At 53.9% G+C, this 21,241-nt stretch overlaps 9 protein-coding genes across 9 annotated transcripts; 5 read left to right on the top strand and 4 right to left on the bottom strand.

Moving 5' to 3' along the window:
* Positions 1 to 1,223: 1,223 nt before the first annotated feature.
* Positions 1,224 to 2,129, top strand: AYL99_00976 (hypothetical protein; the record flags this gene model as incomplete). The annotated part of the gene is made up of 1 exon (XM_018832492.1): positions 1,224 to 2,129. The coding sequence occupies one exon, from the start codon at positions 1,224 to 1,226 to the stop codon at positions 2,127 to 2,129; it is 906 nt and encodes a 301-aa protein (XP_018698371.1).
* Positions 2,130 to 5,144: 3,015 nt separating this feature from the next.
* On the top strand, positions 5,145 to 5,993 carry AYL99_00975 (hypothetical protein; the record flags this gene model as incomplete). Its single annotated transcript, XM_018832491.1, has 1 exon — positions 5,145 to 5,993. The coding sequence occupies one exon, from the start codon at positions 5,145 to 5,147 to the stop codon at positions 5,991 to 5,993; it is 849 nt and encodes a 282-aa protein (XP_018698370.1).
* A 108-nt stretch (positions 5,994 to 6,101) lies between these two features.
* Positions 6,102 to 7,181, bottom strand: AYL99_00974 (hypothetical protein; the record flags this gene model as incomplete). The annotated part of the gene is made up of 1 exon (XM_018832490.1): positions 6,102 to 7,181. One exon carries the CDS (start codon positions 7,179 to 7,181, stop codon positions 6,102 to 6,104), a length of 1,080 nt encoding a protein of 359 aa, XP_018698369.1.
* A 742-nt stretch (positions 7,182 to 7,923) lies between these two features.
* On the top strand, positions 7,924 to 8,694 carry AYL99_00973 (hypothetical protein; the record flags this gene model as incomplete). The annotated part of the gene is made up of 1 exon (XM_018832489.1): positions 7,924 to 8,694. The coding sequence occupies one exon, from the start codon at positions 7,924 to 7,926 to the stop codon at positions 8,692 to 8,694; it is 771 nt and encodes a 256-aa protein (XP_018698368.1).
* A 3,991-nt stretch (positions 8,695 to 12,685) lies between these two features.
* AYL99_00972 (hypothetical protein) lies at positions 12,686 to 14,599 on the bottom strand (the record flags this gene model as incomplete). The annotated part of the gene is made up of 5 exons (XM_018832488.1): positions 12,686 to 14,027; positions 14,078 to 14,200; positions 14,248 to 14,366; positions 14,419 to 14,471; positions 14,521 to 14,599. 5 exons carry the CDS (start codon positions 14,597 to 14,599, stop codon positions 12,686 to 12,688), a joined length of 1,716 nt encoding a protein of 571 aa, XP_018698367.1.
* A 198-nt stretch (positions 14,600 to 14,797) lies between these two features.
* AYL99_00971 (hypothetical protein) lies at positions 14,798 to 15,634 on the top strand (the record flags this gene model as incomplete). Its single annotated transcript, XM_018832487.1, has 1 exon — positions 14,798 to 15,634. The coding sequence occupies one exon, from the start codon at positions 14,798 to 14,800 to the stop codon at positions 15,632 to 15,634; it is 837 nt and encodes a 278-aa protein (XP_018698366.1).
* A 162-nt stretch (positions 15,635 to 15,796) lies between these two features.
* On the bottom strand, positions 15,797 to 17,299 carry AYL99_00970 (hypothetical protein; the record flags this gene model as incomplete). Its single annotated transcript, XM_018832486.1, has 1 exon — positions 15,797 to 17,299. The coding sequence occupies one exon, from the start codon at positions 17,297 to 17,299 to the stop codon at positions 15,797 to 15,799; it is 1,503 nt and encodes a 500-aa protein (XP_018698365.1).
* Positions 17,300 to 17,698: 399 nt separating this feature from the next.
* AYL99_00969 (hypothetical protein) lies at positions 17,699 to 18,838 on the top strand (the record flags this gene model as incomplete). The annotated part of the gene is made up of 1 exon (XM_018832485.1): positions 17,699 to 18,838. The coding sequence occupies one exon, from the start codon at positions 17,699 to 17,701 to the stop codon at positions 18,836 to 18,838; it is 1,140 nt and encodes a 379-aa protein (XP_018698364.1).
* A 1,043-nt stretch (positions 18,839 to 19,881) lies between these two features.
* On the bottom strand, positions 19,882 to 21,180 carry AYL99_00968 (hypothetical protein; the record flags this gene model as incomplete). Its single annotated transcript, XM_018832484.1, has 1 exon — positions 19,882 to 21,180. One exon carries the CDS (start codon positions 21,178 to 21,180, stop codon positions 19,882 to 19,884), a length of 1,299 nt encoding a protein of 432 aa, XP_018698363.1.
* Positions 21,181 to 21,241: the final 61 nt, after the last annotated feature.

Raw genomic sequence — 21,241 nt, 5'->3', positions numbered from 1 at the left:
ACCCCCCCCCAGTCTTCCGCCCCCGTCCTCTCCTGCCAATGCCCATTCGCAAATGGCCTTCCTGCTCTGTCCCGTTCCACTGACACAGTGACTCCCTCATCCATCGGCATGGTGCCTAGTGTACTTCTCCTCGGGTCATTCGAGTTTGCTTGGGCCGGATGGGAGAGCTTCAGGCTGCTGGCTATTAGGCAGACCCTCAGTCTTGGGGTCGTGTCGTGACCACCTCTCAGCACCGCCCGCCCTACTCCCAATCAGTCCAAGCCTTTTTCAGCCTCAGACCCATCCCAATCAGCAAAAGCCAAACTCCAGGTGCTGCATCGAAAAAAAAAAACCCGCAACTTTCGTGGGACCACTGCATCGGCTTCGTCCATGACAGGGTTGGTGACGACGAGAGTCCCGCTCTCTCGGCACGCGGATAGTTGCATTCTCCTGCATCGAACAAACGTTCCGTCTCGTGTGTGTGCGTGATGATCGATCAACCACCACGTTTTGGACCCAAATTCCCTCGTGCCTCCTCCCCCCGTCCTGACTTCGCAAACATCCATTTTCCGCTCTGCTCAGCGTTGCCCCCCCCTCTTCCTGGTTCGATGCCAACCTGCTGGGCCGCCATCACTGGGCTTAGTCCTCGAAGTCAGGCCGGATTCTTATTTGGTCGACATCGTTCATCTCGAGCTTTCTATTGGTACTTGGTTCTATTCTGAAAACGTGGCCGACTGGGGGCGTGGTTGGTTCTTTTTGCTCTTCCTACCCAGAGATGCACCGTCCTGTTCGTTGCCATCCCGACTACGCAGAATACTTCTCATCTTCAGACGTATTCATGTCATTTTGTCGTCCCATTGGACCAATTTTGGCCCTCGACACATGACTCTTATGGGTCGCTACTTTCCCTATTTTCCCCGCCTAACTGCATCGGTCGACTGATTGGTTCCTTCCTAAGGCTACCGTTACGACTTCCATGATATAAGACTGTGGAAGCACCGGTTGCCTACTTCACCTCACCATTGTGTATTCAATCGTTCCTGCACATACTCCCGGTTCTCTTTTTCCTACATCAAGTGATTTTGCCCACTGCAGTTTTTGGTTCTTCCCGCACCTCTCTCCACTGTACAAGTACTACTGAATTTCTACCAAGATCAAAGCAAACATGTGCTATCAGATCGTCGAAAGATACGCGGTGTGCCGCTGTCTGTATCACAAGCATTCGGTTGACCCATGCCAACGATATGGTCAACGAGGCCATTCCACTACCGAGAAAACCGTGCTGGTCGGATTCGCCTGTCCAACGCATTCGGCGAAGAGGCGTTCAGACCAAGCGTCGTCATCATCATCCTCAACATCGCCATCAAACTCTAAACCCTTGGGTGGTCGTCCGTGGCACGATTCTGGGTACTCCAGCGGTGGCTATTCTTCAACATCTGGCCGCCGGTGACACGGTCGAATGTTTCCACGTTGAATCCGTCTCCTTGAGCCGACCACAAAGGCTTTTCGAGCCTTTCCTTCTCCCTCAATGGGCCGTACGCATGCAGGAACTCCTGATCCGGTACCCGCCGAATCGGCAGATCCAATCGGCTTGGATATCCGCGTCATTCGCTTTCTATATCGGTCGCGGGTCGACGCAGATGATCCATCATTTGTTGCTTCCATTTACACCGGGCTCGGTCCATGCCAGTGTGCCCAAGAGCTACAGGTGGTTGAGCTTTTCTGTTTGTGCCAACTCCGGATCGCAACTACGAGCTTCAAACATGCAATTATTTGCCATGCTCGTGGCAAAAGTCAATAGCGGCAAGGATGACAAATACTGGAGCCGCCGGCACAACGTTACTTGTTCGAGCGGCATAAAAGGGCGCACGCCAGATGGCTATTTGAGAATTCAAACTCTACGCTCTCGACGATCTCACGCCATGTCTACACGTCACTGTCTACTCATTTTTCTTCAAGGGCGCGAGGTGATCGGCGACCCGGTGTCGCAGGGGACAACGAGGCCGGAGCGTATGGGCGAGGAGGCGCAGGCGTCTCCTAGTATGTACATCTTACTGGGTGAAGGAAACAAAGGGCGCTATTTCCGGGTACTTTCCTGGAGATCTTTGATCTTGCTGCGGTATTGGGGCTTCCCTTATGCAGAGCATTAGGGAAGATTGCATGGGCGTAGCCACAATGATTACTACGAGCATGATGTCTATGACAGCGACTGCGGATCAGGGTATTTTCGGATTGTGTCATCTATATCATATATGTATTACTCTACAGCGGGTGCTGTCAAGCGGAGGACCGGGAAATACGAGTTAGCATCACAGATGTCTGGAACATCAATTTTCGGCCGGTGATGCCCAAACAGGCGAAGAATCATCAGGCAACCAGAATCCTCCACCGTCTCGTCTTCACTTTTAGATACTTCTGGTTCCCATGGCCGACTCGGGGACTGGCGGTGACAGGCAGCAGCAAGGCCTTCCTGGGGGCTTAGGTTTGTCTTCTGGCGTGAGCAGCCACGACACCATGTTTTGGGCTTGGAATTTTTGATGGGTTTTCCGCCCTGTGAGGGATCTGATCGACACACCGCAAAGGCGCCGAGCACGAGAACACGATAGGGCTGCCAGCAGGCCGCGAAACAGGCTCTGATCACGTTGATTATTCTCGGAGCGGGCCACAGTGCTTCTGCATAGGCCTACGCAAGACGGCGGATGACGCACATTACGGCCGTCGTCGTCCAAGAAACTCAGGTCGACACGTACATCCCGAGTCGCGAGTGATGCATAAAAGAGTCGTCAACTTGGCGAAGTCCGTGCCCCTCATGGTTGCTTGCTTGAATCCATGCCCAATAGGCTATCCATGCCGCCGGATACTACTGCAGTCTCGGACGGCGCTACAGAGCAATGAGCAAATAGTACTCCGTACTACTCTGGACCGAGAGTAAGATCCGAAGTCGACGACGACCAAGGGCAAAAGTTGCGATCAAAGTCCTCACAGCTTTTCCAAATCAAGATCGACCAGATGGGGGCGGAAAATAGTGCATGAAAAAGCCACAGGTCCCCTCTTCCTCAGCCGCAGGGATGGAGCCCATGCCAGGATCCTGAGTTCCCGTGCTCGCTAAAAGGAAGCAGGATTCGGAGGTACCTTGCACCGTTGGACCCAGGTACCTTGGCTTGTACTGGAATGTTTCCAAACTAAATAGATCCCTCGGCTCTTGGGGTTATCCGATCCTCCTCTGTTTCCCACCGTTCCAGGTAGTGGCTATGGCTGAACATTATAGCCAGCATGAGCGAGATAGGATTTTGGCCGGTCAAGCGAAAATATCATCACCGTCATGCTGGGCTACAATGACTTAGTCGTGGACGGTCAGCAGCATAGGTGCCGCATAGCTACCTGCATAGCTACCTGCTGCTGCACGCGGTGATCCAAAAGAACGAGTCATGCGACTTTGGAGCCTGCAAATGCCCTGATCCGGGGTCGGCTACCATCTTGGAGGGCCTTGGGTGTTTGTCATCTGGGTGTGTAAGGGTCACGGCAAGGCCAAATCCTTCTCACTACGTGCTCCATCTCTCGTGGTTGGATGGCTCATGTCTGTCCCAGATCCGTCTTTCCATGAGGCGGCCCATTCGGTCTGCTCTTCCTCGGGCCTTCTCTTGTCCAAAAACGACTTCAACGGGGTCTCCCAAGCAAAATCTGCCACATCCCCAACGTCGCTCGTGGCCGAAAACATGGATGCCACAGTCCAATTGGACGAGAAGCTGCAGAGGTGATAATCCAGGGGGATACAGAGACTATCCATTCTCGCCATGCCTGCTGACGAACGAATGAACATAAGCGTACAGGGACTGACGGGGAACGTCTCAAACATGTTCGGCACTTTACTGTTGAAAGTCCTCTTTGCCTTCAACGATTCGCAGAAGGCGTGCACCTAGACGGAATTTCCCACTTTGTGGGGATCAACAATCAACTTGCATTGTGATACTTCCACTTCCGGAAGGTCACATATGGGGATTTTCCAGGGCTCCCGTACGCCATGCTAGTCTTATAGCGAGCAAGAGGAGGAACCTTGGGCCGTCGGAAGAGCCAAGGTACCGCAAGGATCTGACCCTCTGTCCCTGAGCGTTTCGAAGAGCTCACTTCCTGCTATTGCTCGTGCTAGAATGTGTTTGGCATTGGACGGGAGGGTGACGACATTGCCGACATTGTCCCAAATTGATGAGCGCCCAGTATATTGATATGACCAATTTCCGCCTTCATCTTGATATCTGGTCCTCTCCACGAGCTGCGGAAGCGAGAGATCAGTCTTCCTGACACACATCTTGCTCAGAGTGAACTCGACCCTCGACGTGATGGATGCACATTCCGTGAACACGCCAGAGATAATGCATTTTGAACGATTCTCTCGCACGTAAGACCTCGCTACAGATGCAATATCTGGACAAGTGAAGACAGAAAGCCGTTTCCCCATCGAGACGTGAGTGGTCATGGGCTAGGTAGTCACAGTCTGGGAATTGCTACGGAGGTCAAGAGATATGGAGTAAAGCCAGAAATTAGAAGCACCAGCAGGGCACACCCTACAGCAAATTGTGTTGTTTTGGATCCAAATCCAAAGCTGCCTTGTCCGTGTGCATCGGACCTCAAGTAGGATGACTGCTGTCCAACTCATGGGTGATTCCATCTCCACGAAGTACAAGGGAGGCAGACCAACGAAGCAGGAAGAGGGGCAAACTGAGTGACAAGATGAGCTCGGCGTCGACGGTGCGATGTTCGCCCGAGGGCAGCATCTCTTCCACAACCCTTTCCCTGGTATCTCGATCGACAGAAGCAGTGGACGGTGGCCGTTTGCTCCAGTGAGGGGAGAAGAGGGCCCTGGATCAGTGCTCGACGGAACTCAGAGCGACATCAGAGGACATTGTCACCATCCTGATGTGATGCGTTCCTACTATTAGAACCAGAAATATACACATTCAGACACACTCCAAGTGCCGCAAGTATTCCGTGTATATCCATGTCCTCGTTACCCTCAGGCAGAGCACATAACACATTGCACAGAGCTTGACTCTTACTGATCTGTCGAGATTTGAACAGGGCCCAAGGAGATACTACATATCCGAGTAGCATCCCATACCAATCCACATCACCACAACCATCCACATCGCTAAACAGGTTCAATAACAATGACGCTGCCGCCCCTTCTCGTCGGCCACGTCTGCGCCATCACTGGAGGATTGACAGGGATCGGACGAGCAATCACCATCCTCTTCCTGTCCCATGGCGCCAGCGTCGCTGTCAACTATCTGCCGGCCCACAACAAGGACGAGGAGGATCTCCTCACGTCGCTGCGCACGGAGGCCTTTGACGCCATCAAATCACGCGCCCCGCCGCCTTCCTGGGCGGCCGTGCCCGACCTCCACGACGTGCCCCTGCTGACGGTCCCGGGCGACATCTCGCGAGCGGAGACGGGCCCGGAGCTCGTCGCGCAGACGGTGGCGCGCTTCGGGCGGCTCGACACGTTCGTCTCCAACGCCGGCATCTGCCGGTTCGAGGAGTTCCTCGAGATCTCCCCAGCCAGCTGGCGGCGGCACGTCGACACGAACCTGTCCGGCGCCTTCTACGCCGTCCAGGCCGCCGCGCAGCAAATGGTGCGCCAGACCCCACAGGGCGGGAGCATCATCGGTGTCTCATCCATCTCGGCGCTCGTCGGCGGGGCCGAGCAGTGCCATTATACGCCCACCAAGGCCGGCGTCCTGAGTCTGATGCAGTCCGCCGCCGCGGCGCTGGGCAAGTACAACATCCGCTGCAACGCTCTGCTCCCGGGCACGATCCGCACTCAGCTCAACGCCGAGGACCTGCAGGACGGGACTGACAAGAAGGCGTATATGGAGGGACGCATCCCCCTCGGACGGCTTGGGAAGCCCGACGATCTGGTTGGGCCCGCACTCTTCCTCGCACAGCCCGAGCTGAGTGGCTATGTCACGGGAGCGGCCATTCTGGTGGACGGAGGAGCGTTTGTGAATTTCCAGTGACTGCAGTGGAAATGGAATTTGGAGGCTTGTATGTATGGGGCAGCACAGCAAAATATATACACACGGAAAGAAAGCAAAAAACATTGCGTACAAGGGGCTCGGTGGTTTTCATGAAACGGGCAACGTGATACCGTATGCTTTGACCGCCGTGCCGGACCAGATCTGAGCTTGTTCTTCAGCTGTCGAGTTCTGCGAGGCGAGAATCGCCTCCACGAAGTCGTGCCAGTGACTCCATGACTTGACGATGCCGGGCCCGCCGACATTGCACACGGGCCAATCAGAGCCGAACATGATCCTCGACGGCCCGAAGGAGTGGAAGACGACGTCGACCCAGGGCTTGGTGCGCTCGACGAGGGCGGCGACGTCTGTCGGATGGGCTTCGTCTTGTTCCGGCAGTTCAGAGAACAGGCCGGAGAGTTTGATATAGGTCGACGGGTGTCGGGCCATCTGCTCGATGCAGTCCTTCCACTGCGTAAAGTCGCGGTTTGCGGGGGCTTCTTGGGCAGACAGCCGCAGGTTGGGTTTGCAGAAGTGGTTGATGATGATCCTCGGGCCGTTCCCGCCGGCGTAGAGGCGCTCCATCATCGCACACGCTTCCTGGAGCTGGTGCAGGCCGCCAGACCGGGCGTCGGGACCCAGATCGAACGTGAGACCGTGTTCCCCCAGCCATCGCAGTCCTTCTATGAATTTTTCCTGGAGCATCACCCCGGCGGGCTTGTCCTGGACGAGATATCGAAATCCTTTGATGAGAGGCCAGGCCTCGCCCGCGCGCTCTTGGGCGTGTCCGACGTATCTTGCGACACTCTCCGCACCGGCTGGCACTGGTGCCCACGGCACGATCCCCAAGACCAACCTGGCGTCCTCGGGTCGGTGGCCTTCGCCTTCTCGTGGATTACCTTGGGCGATCCGGACCAAGAAGTCTACTTCTTCCAGGGCATCCTGCCATTGAGTATCCTTCAGCCCTGATATGCGGTCGGTCTCGAGGAAGACGAAGCCTCGCAGCTCTTTGGATTGGGACTGTGTGGCGGCGCGGTACTCGTCGAGGGAGTACTGTCTGTTCAAGCGATGGTCTGCGGGGAGGTCGCCAGTCCAGTTCAGCCGCGGCATGTGGGATGCCGGGAAAAGGTGGATGTGGGAGTCGACAATGCATTTGGCGGCGGTGCCACCACTGTCGTGGTGAGAAGCCATTTCTGAAGGACTGACGGACTAGTCCCTCCCCCTGTCCAATATACACCGAGCAATCTCTGATGACTTCGTTGCGAGCACCTACACTGTCAGCGATTTGAGATAGAGGGATCACTTAGCCTATATAAATACATCCAGCCTTTACCCGGGGATACAACGACAGCGCACCCTGTGCATCTTTGGATAGAGGCTAAAATCGTAGGCTTTCGGTATTTCGGTATTTCGGGACAATCTTTGTAGAGATATTGTGGTGTCCTCGTCGCACCAATAGTAGGGACGATGTGCTGCCGTGTGAATTGATATGAGCTCATTGGGAGAGTCATTCGGGGCTACCCGCTGCTGTCGGCGCGCCATAGTACATTTCGATGGTGGATGGACGACTCGAAGGAGGTGTGGTGTTGGTGGTGTTGGTGTCGCTGTGTCAAATATTGCGTCATTTGAAATAAATCGCGCCGACAAGGTCTGGGCTCTGACGCTCTTTTCAAACTGCGGTGGTGGCCTGACTATCTGCTTCACAATTCCATGTTTCCCTGCTTTCTTGGTGTCCTTGTGACTTGGGCAGAACTTGTATATAACTCACGGTTCATAGCCCCCGGGACCTCCAAGAGAGTGATTCCACATCTACTCGTACAATGGCAGCTCATCACCTCTTGACCATGAGAGAAACGGCACTTTGAAACCGCAACCACTTACTTCATATTTGTCTGAATGTGATTGACGGCGATCCTGTTTCCTACCTACGAGAATGGACCGTTCACTGAACCATCCTCCTCCTCTCCCGACTCCCCCTGCTTCCGCCGCCTCTCCTGCACCCAGCACCGCCTCGTCGGGGACCCGAACATCTTCCCTCCCAACCCCGCGTTCGCACCGTCTGCAGCCCGGGTCACAGAAAGAGATTGCCCTGATCAATTACTTGGACGATCGCATCCTGAAGGTCACACGCAGATATGCCAAAAAGTTCAGTCACGAGGGGCTCGAGAAAGACGACACGCCCGGCTACACCACCTACGATGAGTTTGTGGCCGACGTGGATCCGCTCGTGGATGTGGTTTGGATCAGTGGCACGCCGACCATCCAGATCCCGTACCTCCTGTCTCTCGCCGGGCTGGCTTGTTCCTATCTCCACGCCTTCCCCTTCTCGACCTCTGTGTTTGCTCTCACGAGCAAGATCGATCAGGGTTTCGCGACTCTGTTACAGCCTCCAGAGAACGGCACTGTCCCAACCACCGCGCCTTACCACGTGTCGATGACGGAAAAAGTTCGCATCAAATCGCTCATTGAGGAGACCCGTGTCGCTGCTGTGAATGCGGCTTCTGGCAGTGGTCACGACGCTCGCGTACACGACCTGTCTGAGACGGAGACCGAGGACGACGACAAGGACCCGGAGGAAGACGACGATCAGCCGCAGAACATGTCTATATCCCTAGGGCTATCGAGGATATACAGAAGAACTATGGAAATCCTGGGTGATTCGCTGGTCGCTGATACCCTACCTCAAGCTCGGAGCAATGGCTAAGAGTGAGATGTTCTGGAGATGAAAAACACTATCCAAAGAAGTAAGGTACCTCAAGTTGCGAGTGCAAAGATCCACAAGTCCATGGGCCAGACCGCTCCGTTACAACAAGAAGTCTTGCCCAGGGAGTGCTCTGCAACTGGCATCTCGATGATGCATGCAAGTCTGATGCGGGAAGACTTCGACCAGCTTCTCGATTTTCTGCACTGTGAACAGCAGCACATCACATTCTTCGCTTTCCCAGGCTGCTCATCACCCCACGTCGACCAATACGCACCCAGCAGGGATCTGTTAGGTGCAGCTTCGGGCGGACTCGAGGGCTTCCAGGGCAGCCAATCAGACTCGGCCACGCTTGGCCGCCCTGTGTTCACCGACATCAAGCCACGCAGCAGCAGGTACCAGGAACAGGAAACTCTATTGAATGGCTCGATTTTCAATTGATGCCCGAAGAAGGTCTTGGGTCGCACAAATCAATCCACTTCAATGTCACAGGCCATGCAGGTTAAACTACGCGAGTGTCGAGGACTTTGCTGCCAGAGCTCCTCCTACCTCTATCTTTTGACCTGAAGACCCAGCTTCTGTGGTACGTTGCAGCACTCTCAAACATTCAACATGGAGTGGTTTACATTCCTTCTGTTCGTTCAAACGACACTCGGCTTCGCGATCACACCGCTGCCACGACAAACTGAGGGCCTACTGGTCCCGACGACGACACCCACCGAGAGCGTCATTTCAGTTGTACCGACGACGTTTTGGACAGCTACCTCAACCGTCACTCCAACCAGGTCCCATGGCCAGTTATCAGCTTTTATAACCATTGCCCCTTTGTCGGTGAATCCTCTCGCAAAGCGACAATGCTGTTGGAATGATCAGGGTTTCCGGGTGGATTGCGCTACGTGGACAGGCTACTACTATACCTGGGGACCGCCCGGCGACCCGTATCAAGGAGGGCCGCCCGGATGTGGACAGTCTGGTGACGGCGGTGGTGGAGGAAGCCCCGGAACCGTGGTTGTTTATCAGAATGGTGGAAACCAAATGGACCTGTCGAGCTGGTCCGCAATTTTGGGGACGCTCTGTCTCGTGCTTCTGTTATTCATATGAAGCCTTGGCTTTCTGCGATTGCAGCTGGAAGGGTTGGGAGCCTCAGTCCGCGATCCGATTTACAGCAACAACACGACTCAGTGGAGCATGCAGCTCAATGAAACAATCGTTCGACAGTCAGACTTGGTCTTATTCACAATTACTTTCAATGCCCAGCAGTATTATGAGCCAACATCCGTGACCTAGGCGCCGTTTGTCCGTTGGTGATAGTTAACAGCATCCATAAAGGGTCCTTTTCTGACCTCTACCTCTTGCTTTCTTTCTCATTCGAATCAGGCTATATCAACCAAGAACTGATCAACACTGCGCATTACAATTTAGAGCATCTTGAAATAAATCCATACACACATCTCTTCTACAGCATCGTGCTCAGCAGACACCTTCTGCCACTTACGGCATATCAACTGTCCACAGCAAAGATTTCACGCTGTTGATCAGCCAAAGTCAAGTGGCCTGTTAAAATGCTTGGGTCAGATTGCTGTCGAACTGCTGCGAGGCAGTTCTCCCGAGCCATCGTGCTGGGGTTGCCTTTCCTGCTTTCTGGCGGCCAATCTTCCATCATTGAAGGGGGCAGTCTGAACGAGAACACCACTCAGGCCGTTTCTGTGGCTGCCTTGACGGGTAAGAACGTGTGGAGCGTGGCAAACGCACACATTCTGCGATTCGATAAATCACAGGTGATCCCTCCCAGTGCCTTGACCGGATCAGGAGTTTCAACTCTGACGGATCAGAATACCAACTCTACTCCCACGACCACTTTCGTGACTGCAATGAGCTCAATGTCGCCTACGCTTACCGATGAGCAGCCCCCCTCATTTTGGTCTTGGGGCACTCCAGCCCATACATCATGGAACGTCGATGAGAGCGAAACTGCTGACATTGTTTTCACTCTATCTCAGCTTCCTCCGGCCTTGAGCTCAGAGCCTTCGATGGCAATCGCCGGTACCATGTGGGCAAATGCTAAAAGCGCCACGTCTGCTACTTATGGATCAGACTCGCTCGCCTCGACGGGCTCTACCGCTTTTCCAGCTCTTCCTTTGGCCCTGTTTCACTTGTCACCGTTTCATTGCATAATACTGCTTTTACGTTCACGACGCGGTTTACGATGACATCGTACATTGAAAGTGTTACCACGATGCCACATTTGTCCGCTACACTGACGAGTTCTACGTCGAGCGACTGGACAAACAATGTCCCCAGTCCAAGCAAGTCCTGGCTAGCATGGATGAGTTCCACAGTGGCAGGAAGCATCTTGAATAATTTATCAGCAGGACCACCTTCGGCAACAGCGAATACGGACTCAGAAACTCTGGCGACGACGACAGTCACGGTGTCTGTCCCATCCCTATTGCCCACAGGTTTGCCCACCAAGACAGTTGTCGTGACGATGTTGGCCACAGCTACTGAAGCAATGCCGAATTCCTTGGCCTCCGCATTAAGTGAGGTAACGGAGCAAGATCCAACGAATCTCAGCCAACAGATGAGCACGTTATCCGTGGTCAGTATCCATACGCCATCACCCACATCGTCTCCAGCCGGAACCGCGACAACGAGTCCAAACACTGTACCGTCTCTCTCGCCCAGCCTGTATAGCGGCGTGTTCTTATCGACAGAGACCAACCGGTGATCTACTCATACAGTGGCTACGTCGTGGCGAACACCACCCACTACGTCAGTGTCCTGGCACCTGTCACCACATCTTGCGTGCCAACAGCAACGGTGACCTGCTACGATGGGCGAGGAAATCCTACCCGCACCATGCTGCAGTGTGGACCTGGCATTGGCCCAGTTGTAACGCCGCTGTTTGAGACTACGAGTCTCGACACTGCGACAGCACAAGTAACGTTAAGCTTGGACCCTTCGCTCCCAACGACCGCCTCCCGGCTATATATTACAGACCCTCGGAATACTCTCCTGCCGATGAGCCCGAATCGGAGCAGGGCCCGCCATGTGGCCGTGTCTTAGGAGCAACTTCCCACCCCCATGGCTGCCCATTATCGACACCAGCCATCACGAGCCATGCGAGCGGAGCCGCTTCGGAGATCGAAAGTGCCTCCCCTCAGACTATTGCTACTACTGCCACTACTACAACCACGACGGGGGATCGATCGCCGACTACTACTCCCGTGTTCGTGATCTTCCCCGGCGGCGGCGGACTTGCTGCTCGATGAGGCCGACCGAGCACGCTGCTCACGGTGCCTCGGCGTCTCCTACTCCTGCGCGAGGTAGCTACGACGAATTGCTTTGACGCGGCCCCCTACTGGCGGAGTCAATACCTCTCTCCCGGGAGGGTAGGAGGGCGTCTGATTTGACCCGTTTACGAGGACAATGCAAATCTATGGTTCTAACAAGCGCGGTCACAGGGAAGGGAAAGCGGGAAGGGGGAAGGGGACGGAGGGTTAGTAGTAGTAGCAGTAGTAGTGCTTGTTGTTATTGTTGTAGTAGACACGACGATACCAATAGTCAGAATGTAATGCGGATGAAAGCAGAATATATATTATATGAGGGTTATTTGAGTTGACCATTTCCGCCATCATCGAGTTTAGGTAATTGAGAATAGCAGTCTTATCACTGTGTGATTTTGTAGGTACTGTATACACTACAGTGTACGTGCTCCAGCCAGATCCATGCATGCATCATTCCTGCGCGCTCTTTTTGGTTTGGCAGCCGACTTGCTGGCAACAATATATATGATACCATCTCTCCCCCACGGATGCAAGGCATACATAAGTGAGTCAGTAAGTGATCACGATGTCGTTCCTGGTCTGTAGTTGTCCAAGGAAGAGCGCGCGGATACGTCGAGCCCAAACGGTGGTAATATTAGATACAACCTGGAAAGGAAGTGAGTACAAGATTTCTCCCCATCCTACAATAGGCTCCAGTCCTCCTCGGGTCAGTCTTTCTTGTGGTCCTCGTCGTTGGGCTGGAAATTGAGCTGGTTGCCATTGTAAAATTGCTGGTCCCTCTTCGCGGCGTCTTCGGCGCGTTGATCAGCCAGTGTGCGGATCCGGACGCTGTTCCCGGCCCCAGGAGGCTGGCTCGTGTTCTCAGTGCCACCGCTTGTGGGCGCTGTCTGGTCTGCATTTCCCGGGCCATAGCCCAGCAATGATCGTACACCGCCAAAGACCATGCCTGCCGTCCCGCTGACCAGGTTGTAGCCTCCTGACACGACTCCCCCCAGCAATCCACCCCCCAGCCCCATGCCGCCGGAAGCGTACGAGTCGACGTATCCTTTTACCGGAACCATGACCAAAGTGCAACTTCCCACGATGCCCAGGTCGAAGAGCTCAGTGTCTTCCTCTCCCGCTTCAATGGTGCGATTGGGAAGGGGCGTCAGGATGAGTTTGAGATTGTATGGCACGCCGCTTGTTCTATTGGGTGAAGAGGTTGAGGTGGCAGAGTCAATCCAGGGGCGAATATCTTTGGTGATGGTTGAGGTCGGAGGGAATGTGTTGCGCAAGGTTGAACCGTCGAAGGTGCGGACTTGGACTCTCACATCCCCTCGAGCGTTCGCTATCGATGTCCTTGATCGTGCATATGAAGACGTACTTGAATTCTCCTGAGTTTGACCTTGTTTCCTCATCTCATCCATCAACCGCCTCTCTTCCCGATCCGCCTTGATCTGGGCTTTGATCCTTTCGCGCTCATCCCGTTGTTTCTGTTCGCGATCTCGTTGCATTTTGATGTATTCTGCCCTTTGGGCCTTTTGTTTATCGCTCAATTCCGTACTAGGGCCTGACGGTGGCAGGGCGTGGGCTGGAGCTGGAGGTTCGGCTTGCCTTCGCGGTGCTGGTGGAGGGGGAGGCGACGTAATCACACGGTTCTGCGTCGTGTAAACCTGTTCTCCCGCGGGCACAGGAGCCGGTGGATTTGCTACGGGGCTTGATGGCACAGGTTGACGAGGTTCAGAGGGAATTGACTGTGTCAGAGCAGGGTCATCCTCTATCGGAAGTCTGATGGCATCAGCCGGGAGCTGGAGAAGTCTTAACCTAGCAGACTCCGACAGTTCTTTGACCGATCCATCCCCTCGCAACCGTTCCACCTCGGCATGGAGGAGGGGGCTGTTGTTAAGGAGTGCCAATTGAGCCTGGAAAATCTCCTCCAGAGATTTGCCGTCGTCCAGGAGTTCTTGCGTACGCTTTCGCAGGGCTTCATAGGCGTTGTTCGAATCCCCAGAGGCGGGTTCAAGGTGGAGGTATTCAGAGGATTCGTCTTCTGGTTCAGACTGCCGTGACCTGTAAAAGGTTCAGCCTGGAATAGTATCTGCGGCACCATGAATGCGTACTGGGGCTCCTGAAAAGTCCCTGCTCCTCCATCTTGTTGTACACCAAAAGCTGAAGCCAAGCGAGACTTCAACTGCTCGGTAGGTACGTCTGCGGACTGAAGGTTTTCGTGTACTCGCGCATCCCTGATCCTGTCAACATACGGACCCTCTTCCTCTTAGATATCCCTTACTTGATCACAATGATTGCAGGCGTGCTGGTGATCGGACAGATTGAATCAAGGAAGCCGGCTTCTTCAGAGCCCTTATTGAGTCGTACCGCAACAGTTTGGGAGGATATTGCCAGGGATATCTACTCCAGATCGTCAGCAATATGAAGCATGGGCATGACGGAGATGTCTTACAGAGGGATCCCTCAAGACAGTCTCCCACTCCCTGCTGGCTTCTGTGCTGTTATCTGATCGCGGTTAACACACTCTCTTCTACATATTAGTAGACGGGCCTACCATATACAAAGCATAGAACAGCTTTTCTTTCCTGAAGAGCCGTTGATATGGCACTCGACAAATCTCCATCATAGAACATGGTGAATGTAGAGTGTTTCACAGGACAGCCAGGTCTTTGGTTGATGCGCGAGTTGATTGAATTTGAGATGCGAGTGCGAATGCCGAACGTAGCGATCTTGGAGACGTCATTCGAGACGCGCAGCTACTCCGAGAATTAATCTGCGTCCATCTTCTTACCTTTGTTTTCCATTCACTCCGTTCAATTCGAGGAGAAGACATGGCCAAATATGACTTGAAGCTCCTTCGGTCACTTCTATCGCGCTCGGGAGGGCCCTCTCGTTCTTGCAGCAAGGTCCAGTCTCGTCGCCTCGCAACCGAGAAGCCTCCGACACCACCGAGCAACAATGAGGACTTTGTCTCGATAGTTGATGCTCCGCCACGCCTTGTGCGTACCGGCGAAAAACACAGTAAAGTCGGCATTGCCCTCCTCTCGCTCATACCCGTCACCGCCTTCGCTCTTGGAACCTGGCAAGTCCAACGGCTGGATTGGAAGACCAAGCTCATTGCAAAGTACGAAGACCGTCTCGTGCGGCCACCGCTGCCACTCCCGCCGAGGGTTGACCCTGAAGCAATCCATGAGTTTGACTATAGAAGGGTGTATGCCACGGGAAGGTTCAGACATGACAAAGAGATGCTCATCGGGCCGAGGACGCAGGACGGCAAAGATGGGTACATGGTGGTCACTCCTCTGGAACGAGAAGGGGCGAGCACTATCCTGGTGAACAGAGGATGGATCAGCAAAGAGAAGAGATTTCAAGTCGACAGAGATCCGGAGAGCCTGCCCAAGGGCGAGATCACGGTATCGGGGCTGCTCAGAGAGCCTTGGAAGAAGAATTTCTTTACGCCCAAAAACCAGCCCGAGCAGGGCAAGTTTTACTTCCCCGATGTTCACGAGATGGCAGAGGCGGTGGGTGCTGAACCTGTCTGGATCGAAGAAACCATGACTCCAGACCTGTTGGTGAGCTACTCGCGAGAGGCGAAAGGGATCCCGATTGGGAGAGCACCAGAAGTCAATCTGAGGAACAATCATTTGCAGTATATCTTTACATGGTGAGTGTCTGCGCCTGGATTGCAGCATATCGTATCTCATTAATATATCAGGTACTCATTATCCGCGGCCACCACGTTCATGATGTGGCTGCTGCTGAAGAAGAAACCAATCGACAGAGCTCGACGGGTCCGTCATGTCACCAACTGGTAGAATTTCCAACCGTCATCAGTCATCGGATAACCCGTCGAGACTCAAGCCTGCCGCAACCTCCTTGGGAAGCAATTCTTTAGCAGCTTTCGGAAGCTCCCCATCACTCTGGAGCAACCGCTGCCGACGCATCAGCATTAGGACGTCACTCTGATCGATGCGCTTCCGACGCGCGTGGGTTGAGTAAGCTTCCAGATCTTCGCCAACTTGCTCGAAGAACCATTCGGTCGCCTGTTCAAGGGCTTGCATGTGATCCTTTCCGACTTTCAGTCGACGATTGCCGAGGCGGGCTTGTGCTTCGAGGGCTACCCGCCTCACTAGGCTTGAAGGCAACGACGGTACCAGCTCGCCATGGCGAGTCAGCTTTACTTTCTTCCGACGGGGCTTCCGAGGCGCCGGTTGTGGCTCCTCTTCAACAACAGAGCCTTGTCTGGACGTCTGTCCACCTTCATGCTCTGCGTCTCGCTCGGAAGCCTGGTGTCGACCATCCACTGATGGTGATGCTTCGATAAGCTTTGTTTCTCGAGTACCCTGAGCATATTTGGAAGTTGTTTCCATGTCTGGGACCGGCAATTGGAAATTCGAGTCATCGAATGCGGGTACATGCATAATACTCTCATCAGGGGGAGCTGAGGATGGGGATCTCTGAAGATGTTGGAGGCCCCTTAAGACCTCCGTTTCCCCGGCCCCTTCCCTAAGGGGCGTGTAGTTTGGAGGGAACTCCCCAAGATCATTTCCAATCTTCTCCGGACTGTCGGGCATACTCTTGTAATGGGACTCTCTTCTGATCTCGAGCTCAGAATGGAATCCATCCATGTCGATAATCCCGAAGTCGTAACGCGATAGATTCTCCGTTGGCTCAATTGTTTCGGCCCTTCTGCCTCTCTCGGACAGGAATGTTGAATCTCCATCTCCATCATGAAAGCCGGCCTGTCCGACTGGGTCTGATGCGGGAAAGGAACGTCTCGATAGACGACGGCCATCGTCAGGCGAGTGCGCCTGTCTCCGGTAATCAATCGACCTGAGTGTGAACGTTGGGTTGTGATTTTGTAGCTCGCTTTCTTCTTCATCGTCGTCATCCGGTAGAATCGAAGGCGTGGGAGCCACCAGCAGTTCACTGTCGTCGTCGTCGTCCTCCCCTAGTTCAGGCGCCTCAATGCTCTCCAGGCTTTCATCAATGTCCAAAGCCAAGCGTGGTCTTTTGACATTCTGCTCCTCGTCCTCTTCGTCATCCATCAGTCTTCCAGCCTTTGGCGTTTTGTTTTCTTTCCCCCTCACAGTTACAGGCGTCCGTACCACCTTTCTGGTCACGGGCGCAGTGATCCTAGCCAATTGCCTCAAGATGCCCCGAGCTGAGTCGGGTCGGACGGTGTCGCTGACGGCCCTCCTCCTGCGCATTGAGCGCGTCTTTGCACCGCTTCGCTGCTCCAGGGCGCGGAGGGCATGGGGCGTAGACGGCGCATATCGTGTAGGGATCTGGGAGGGATGAGTCTCGGCCAAAGCTCGTGCTCGCGAGGACATATTGGGTAGTTGAGGTCGAGACAGTCAGAAGAAGAGTGTTGTTTTCCAGACAATGAGAAGGTCCGCGGTTCGCGAGAGACGCGTCTTCGCACGTCAATGGGGACACGAGAGCACGTGACCTGAAATCCCCGGTTCGTTCGTTTCGTATCCCACAGATTGCTGGAGATCATTTCGTCTCCGCGCTCTGCATGAACAATATGGTGGGCTGATAGGCCACTCACCCAATCTTCTATGTCTTGTACATGTTTATTGTTGCCTTCTCATGCTCGCACAAGCTTGTTCCGCAGACTATGGTCTATCAGCTGCAAATCAGGAACAACCTGGACTCGCCGGCAACATGTCTCAACTGGATCACCTCCCCAGGAGAGCGTTTCAGACTTCGCTCAACAGCTTGAGTCGATGAAAAGCCGGCACATTCCAACTGATGAAGGCCCCTGGGATGGATTCAACATTCGTGCTCTCCGGAAATCTCTCCAGAGTCACCTTTCACTTGCCGACCTTCGACCGGCAAATAGTGTCCCCCCTGGTTATCATCAAGTGTCGTTCAACAGCCTGCCTTATGAGCACGAGCTAGGCCACGATGGTGCTGAAAAGCGTCATGCTCCCAGCGATGAATGGAAATATCGCGTATGGGCTGGGGGATACATGGAGTTTCAGATTCCCAGCATCTGGACTGCCCGGCCGAAATTCGTCGCTGTTAAGGAAAGGATTACGGACACGCGGCTGGTCGGCGATCTTGTCAGTGAGAACGCGAAGGTCTTCGTCACGTTGACGAGGACTCTTTTTCCTGCCATGGTGGACTCCCGAGGGAAGCCCGTGCGTAGAAGACTGGGAGGCCTCCGCGCCACAAACCGAAGAGACAACATCGTGCTCAAAGAAGAAAAATACCTTTGCTTTATGCGCGAAATCCCAGAGAGTCTAAAATCGACGGCGTCAGCGCGCAGACTGGCACCTCCTTCGAGCCCGGTGTACTCCCAAAGCATGATCCCTTCACCCACGCTGCTCTTCAGATTCAGCGCGCTGTCGCGAAACGCCCATGCCATCCATCTCGATGCAGAATATGCCCGACAGGTCTACGGTCTACCCAAATTGATTGTACACGGCCCGCTCACCTCTGTCCTCATGCTGGATATCCTCGGTGAAGCTCTCGCTCTCCACACCGTCGGGAAAGCGTACACCTTCGCCGTCCGGACCTTCCAGTACAAGAATCTGCTTCCGCTCTTCGTGAATGAACAGATCACGATTGCCTGTAAGAAGCTGCACGATATCCAACCCCAAGGGACGAAATTTCGCACGGCATTTGGAGTGACGTGGGAGAAATGGGAAGTTTGGATCCAAAAGGGAGTAGGAGAAAATACAACCACCGCGGTGCGGGGGTCGGCCTGGGTGTCGCCCATCGCGCATCCTGGTTCGGAGACGTCGTCAGAAGAGGCTGCTGCTGCTCCTGAGGACGCAGCAGTGCCGTCGGGCGCGAGCTCGCAAAAACCAAACTCGGACGAAGAAGGAGAAGAGCAAGCTGCCAATCCTGCGTCGGAGTGACGGGCGTTGAACCACCTCACCAAAGAAAGAGGGTTTATATGAAGCTCCTCACCCTTTCTGATCATGGCTGCAGACAAGCTCTAACTATACCAGGTGAAAACCCATGCTGAGAGTTGTGCCAAGGGGGTCTGTGTGGCACGGTGTCCAAATGAGCCGTGGCAGTGGCAGAAGGAACTATGTATGAATCCCAAAAGAAAACGCCATTTATTCTTAGGTACTCTCACATGCGATGTCTACTACTTACTGGCTATGTACCCTTGCTACCGGATATACAGTAGCAAGTAGTGTGTACAGCGTGGAAACTTGTCCATGAGTTGAACGCGCACCCGTACCCCTTCTGAGCCGCATCCTCCAGGCGATCCTCGAAGTGCCCCAGAGAGCACGCCTTGTCCCTATCCCTGTCCCTAAATACCTAGGTAAATTACTGTAGATCAGATACTCAACTTGGAGCAAGCTGATGCCGACCTGGCCTGACCTCCATCCAACACTGGGTGTGTAGGGGTTGTCGATGTACAGTACATGCCTATAGCTGCGGGGTACAAGGTACACCTACCTCCTCCTATATAAAACGGTGCCATCTACCTCATACATTCCTAGCAATTGCATCACGCTTACCTGGTACACCACTCTCATACCCATCGGTGGCGTAAGCACGGGAAAGCCTCTCAATTTGGAACCGCAGTATTATACGAACCGGAACAATCTCATCTGAAAATACGGATACTCATGATGAAGATATCGAACAGAGTCCCTGACAACTCTTGTAGCTATCTCAACATACGCACGCGTGTTATATCCGTCAGGCCGGCCGCAAGACAGCCGGCATGTGTCGATGCGTTTCATATGGCAACGGCCCGTGAACGCAAATTTCAACCTGTTGTGCCGCCAATCCTCAATGCATTGACTTTTCTCCCCAAGATATACCTTGATACCATGCCCCAACGCCCATCCTTTTAAATTCCAGTTCCAATGTCAGCGGGCTGACTTCCAAACTACTCTTTCAAGAAAAATAGGACGAGCACGCCACCTGCCCAGGCGAGAGCTTATACGTGCTTCCACCCATTCCAGATCAATATATGCTGCTCGTCAATAACACATAAAGCCCCAGTCTCCTCTCGGATCTCCAGAGAATTCTCTCCTTCCTTGACCCACCTTTCCATTTTCCTTTTAACCTCCTTCATAGTCTGCGTCTCACGTGGCAAGACTTTCCTTCTGAGACGATTTGTCCACACTCCCTTGACGTATTGCGTTGCAGAAACGAAGTTCTCGTCAGGGCCAGTGTGGGTAGCGTTGTAGGCTTCCACAGTGTACCCAACGCGTACCGACGGGTTGACGTAGATGCGGTCGCCGGAGCCGGGGTTTGTCAGGTTCATGTCTGTATGAATGAGACAGCATTCACTTGCTTCCAGGTGTTTGCTAGCAAGACTATCGCTCAGTGCACGAAATCGAAGCCCGTCGTAGAAAGGTGTGCTGTCCATCACAATCATCCCATTCCAGCATGCTGAGACTTTGGTGGGGAGGCCCTTGAGCATGGACTCGCGAGACTCTTGAGACCGGAAATAGGGGAATATGGTTTGGATTGTGGTCAGTCTTTCAGAATCTCTTAGCACGAAGGTATCGTAATAGGCCGGTGGGAGATGGAAATCCAGGGCACATGCAGCGGAAAACGAGCCTTGGTTCGTGGCTAAGAGTGTAAGGACGTCCTGTGGGCGGAAGACGACATCGTTGAGGAACAGGATCCTGTCAAACTTCTGGCCTTGTTCGTCGCGAAGTCTGAAGAGAGGATTTAGAGATGTATTCCGTAGGCGGGCGAGGTATGGAATCCTCCGCAACTCTTTACCCCATTGCGTTCCCACACTCGTGGTCTGGATCCAGCCCTGCCGGGGAACTCCCTGATCATCTAGCGGACCGGCGTTGATCTCATCTGCATGCGTAGTGGGATCTAAGACCGTCTGATGAGGGATGTTGTTCTGGCCCAGCACATCGTCCAGCATTTTCAGGACTTCCTTTGTGTTGTCCAGACTCCCTGACTCGTATATGCTCACGTAGACATTCTCCTTCCCAAGCACCCCTACCAGATCGAGAAGAGCTTGCCCCCATCGCTCAGAGATGACATGTGCGTTCGTCCAGAACTGCGCGACGATGAAGATCTTTTGATTTTGTATTGGCGTCGGGAGAAGTGACGGGGAGGTGTATGTGTGGCTGAGTAAGTTGCGGGCGAATTCGCGGTGGTTTTTAAGGATGGTGAGCAAGTCAAGGGCAAAGAATGCGAGCAGGGCATAGAAAATCAGGCGGAGGAGACGGCGTTGAAGGGAGGAACGACGGTAGGATCGCAGTAACATGGCCACAAAAGGAGACGGGGGCCATCTGCTTGCGAGATGATAGCATCGTGGGAGGGCGAGA

This window comes from Fonsecaea erecta (assembly GCF_001651985.1).
Source record: "Fonsecaea erecta strain CBS 125763 chromosome Unknown Scaff1, whole genome shotgun sequence".
NCBI lineage: Eukaryota > Fungi > Ascomycota > Eurotiomycetes > Chaetothyriales > Herpotrichiellaceae > Fonsecaea > Fonsecaea erecta.
Note: the sequence above shows the minus strand (reverse complement) of the source record. Positions and strands in the feature narration are given on the sequence as shown.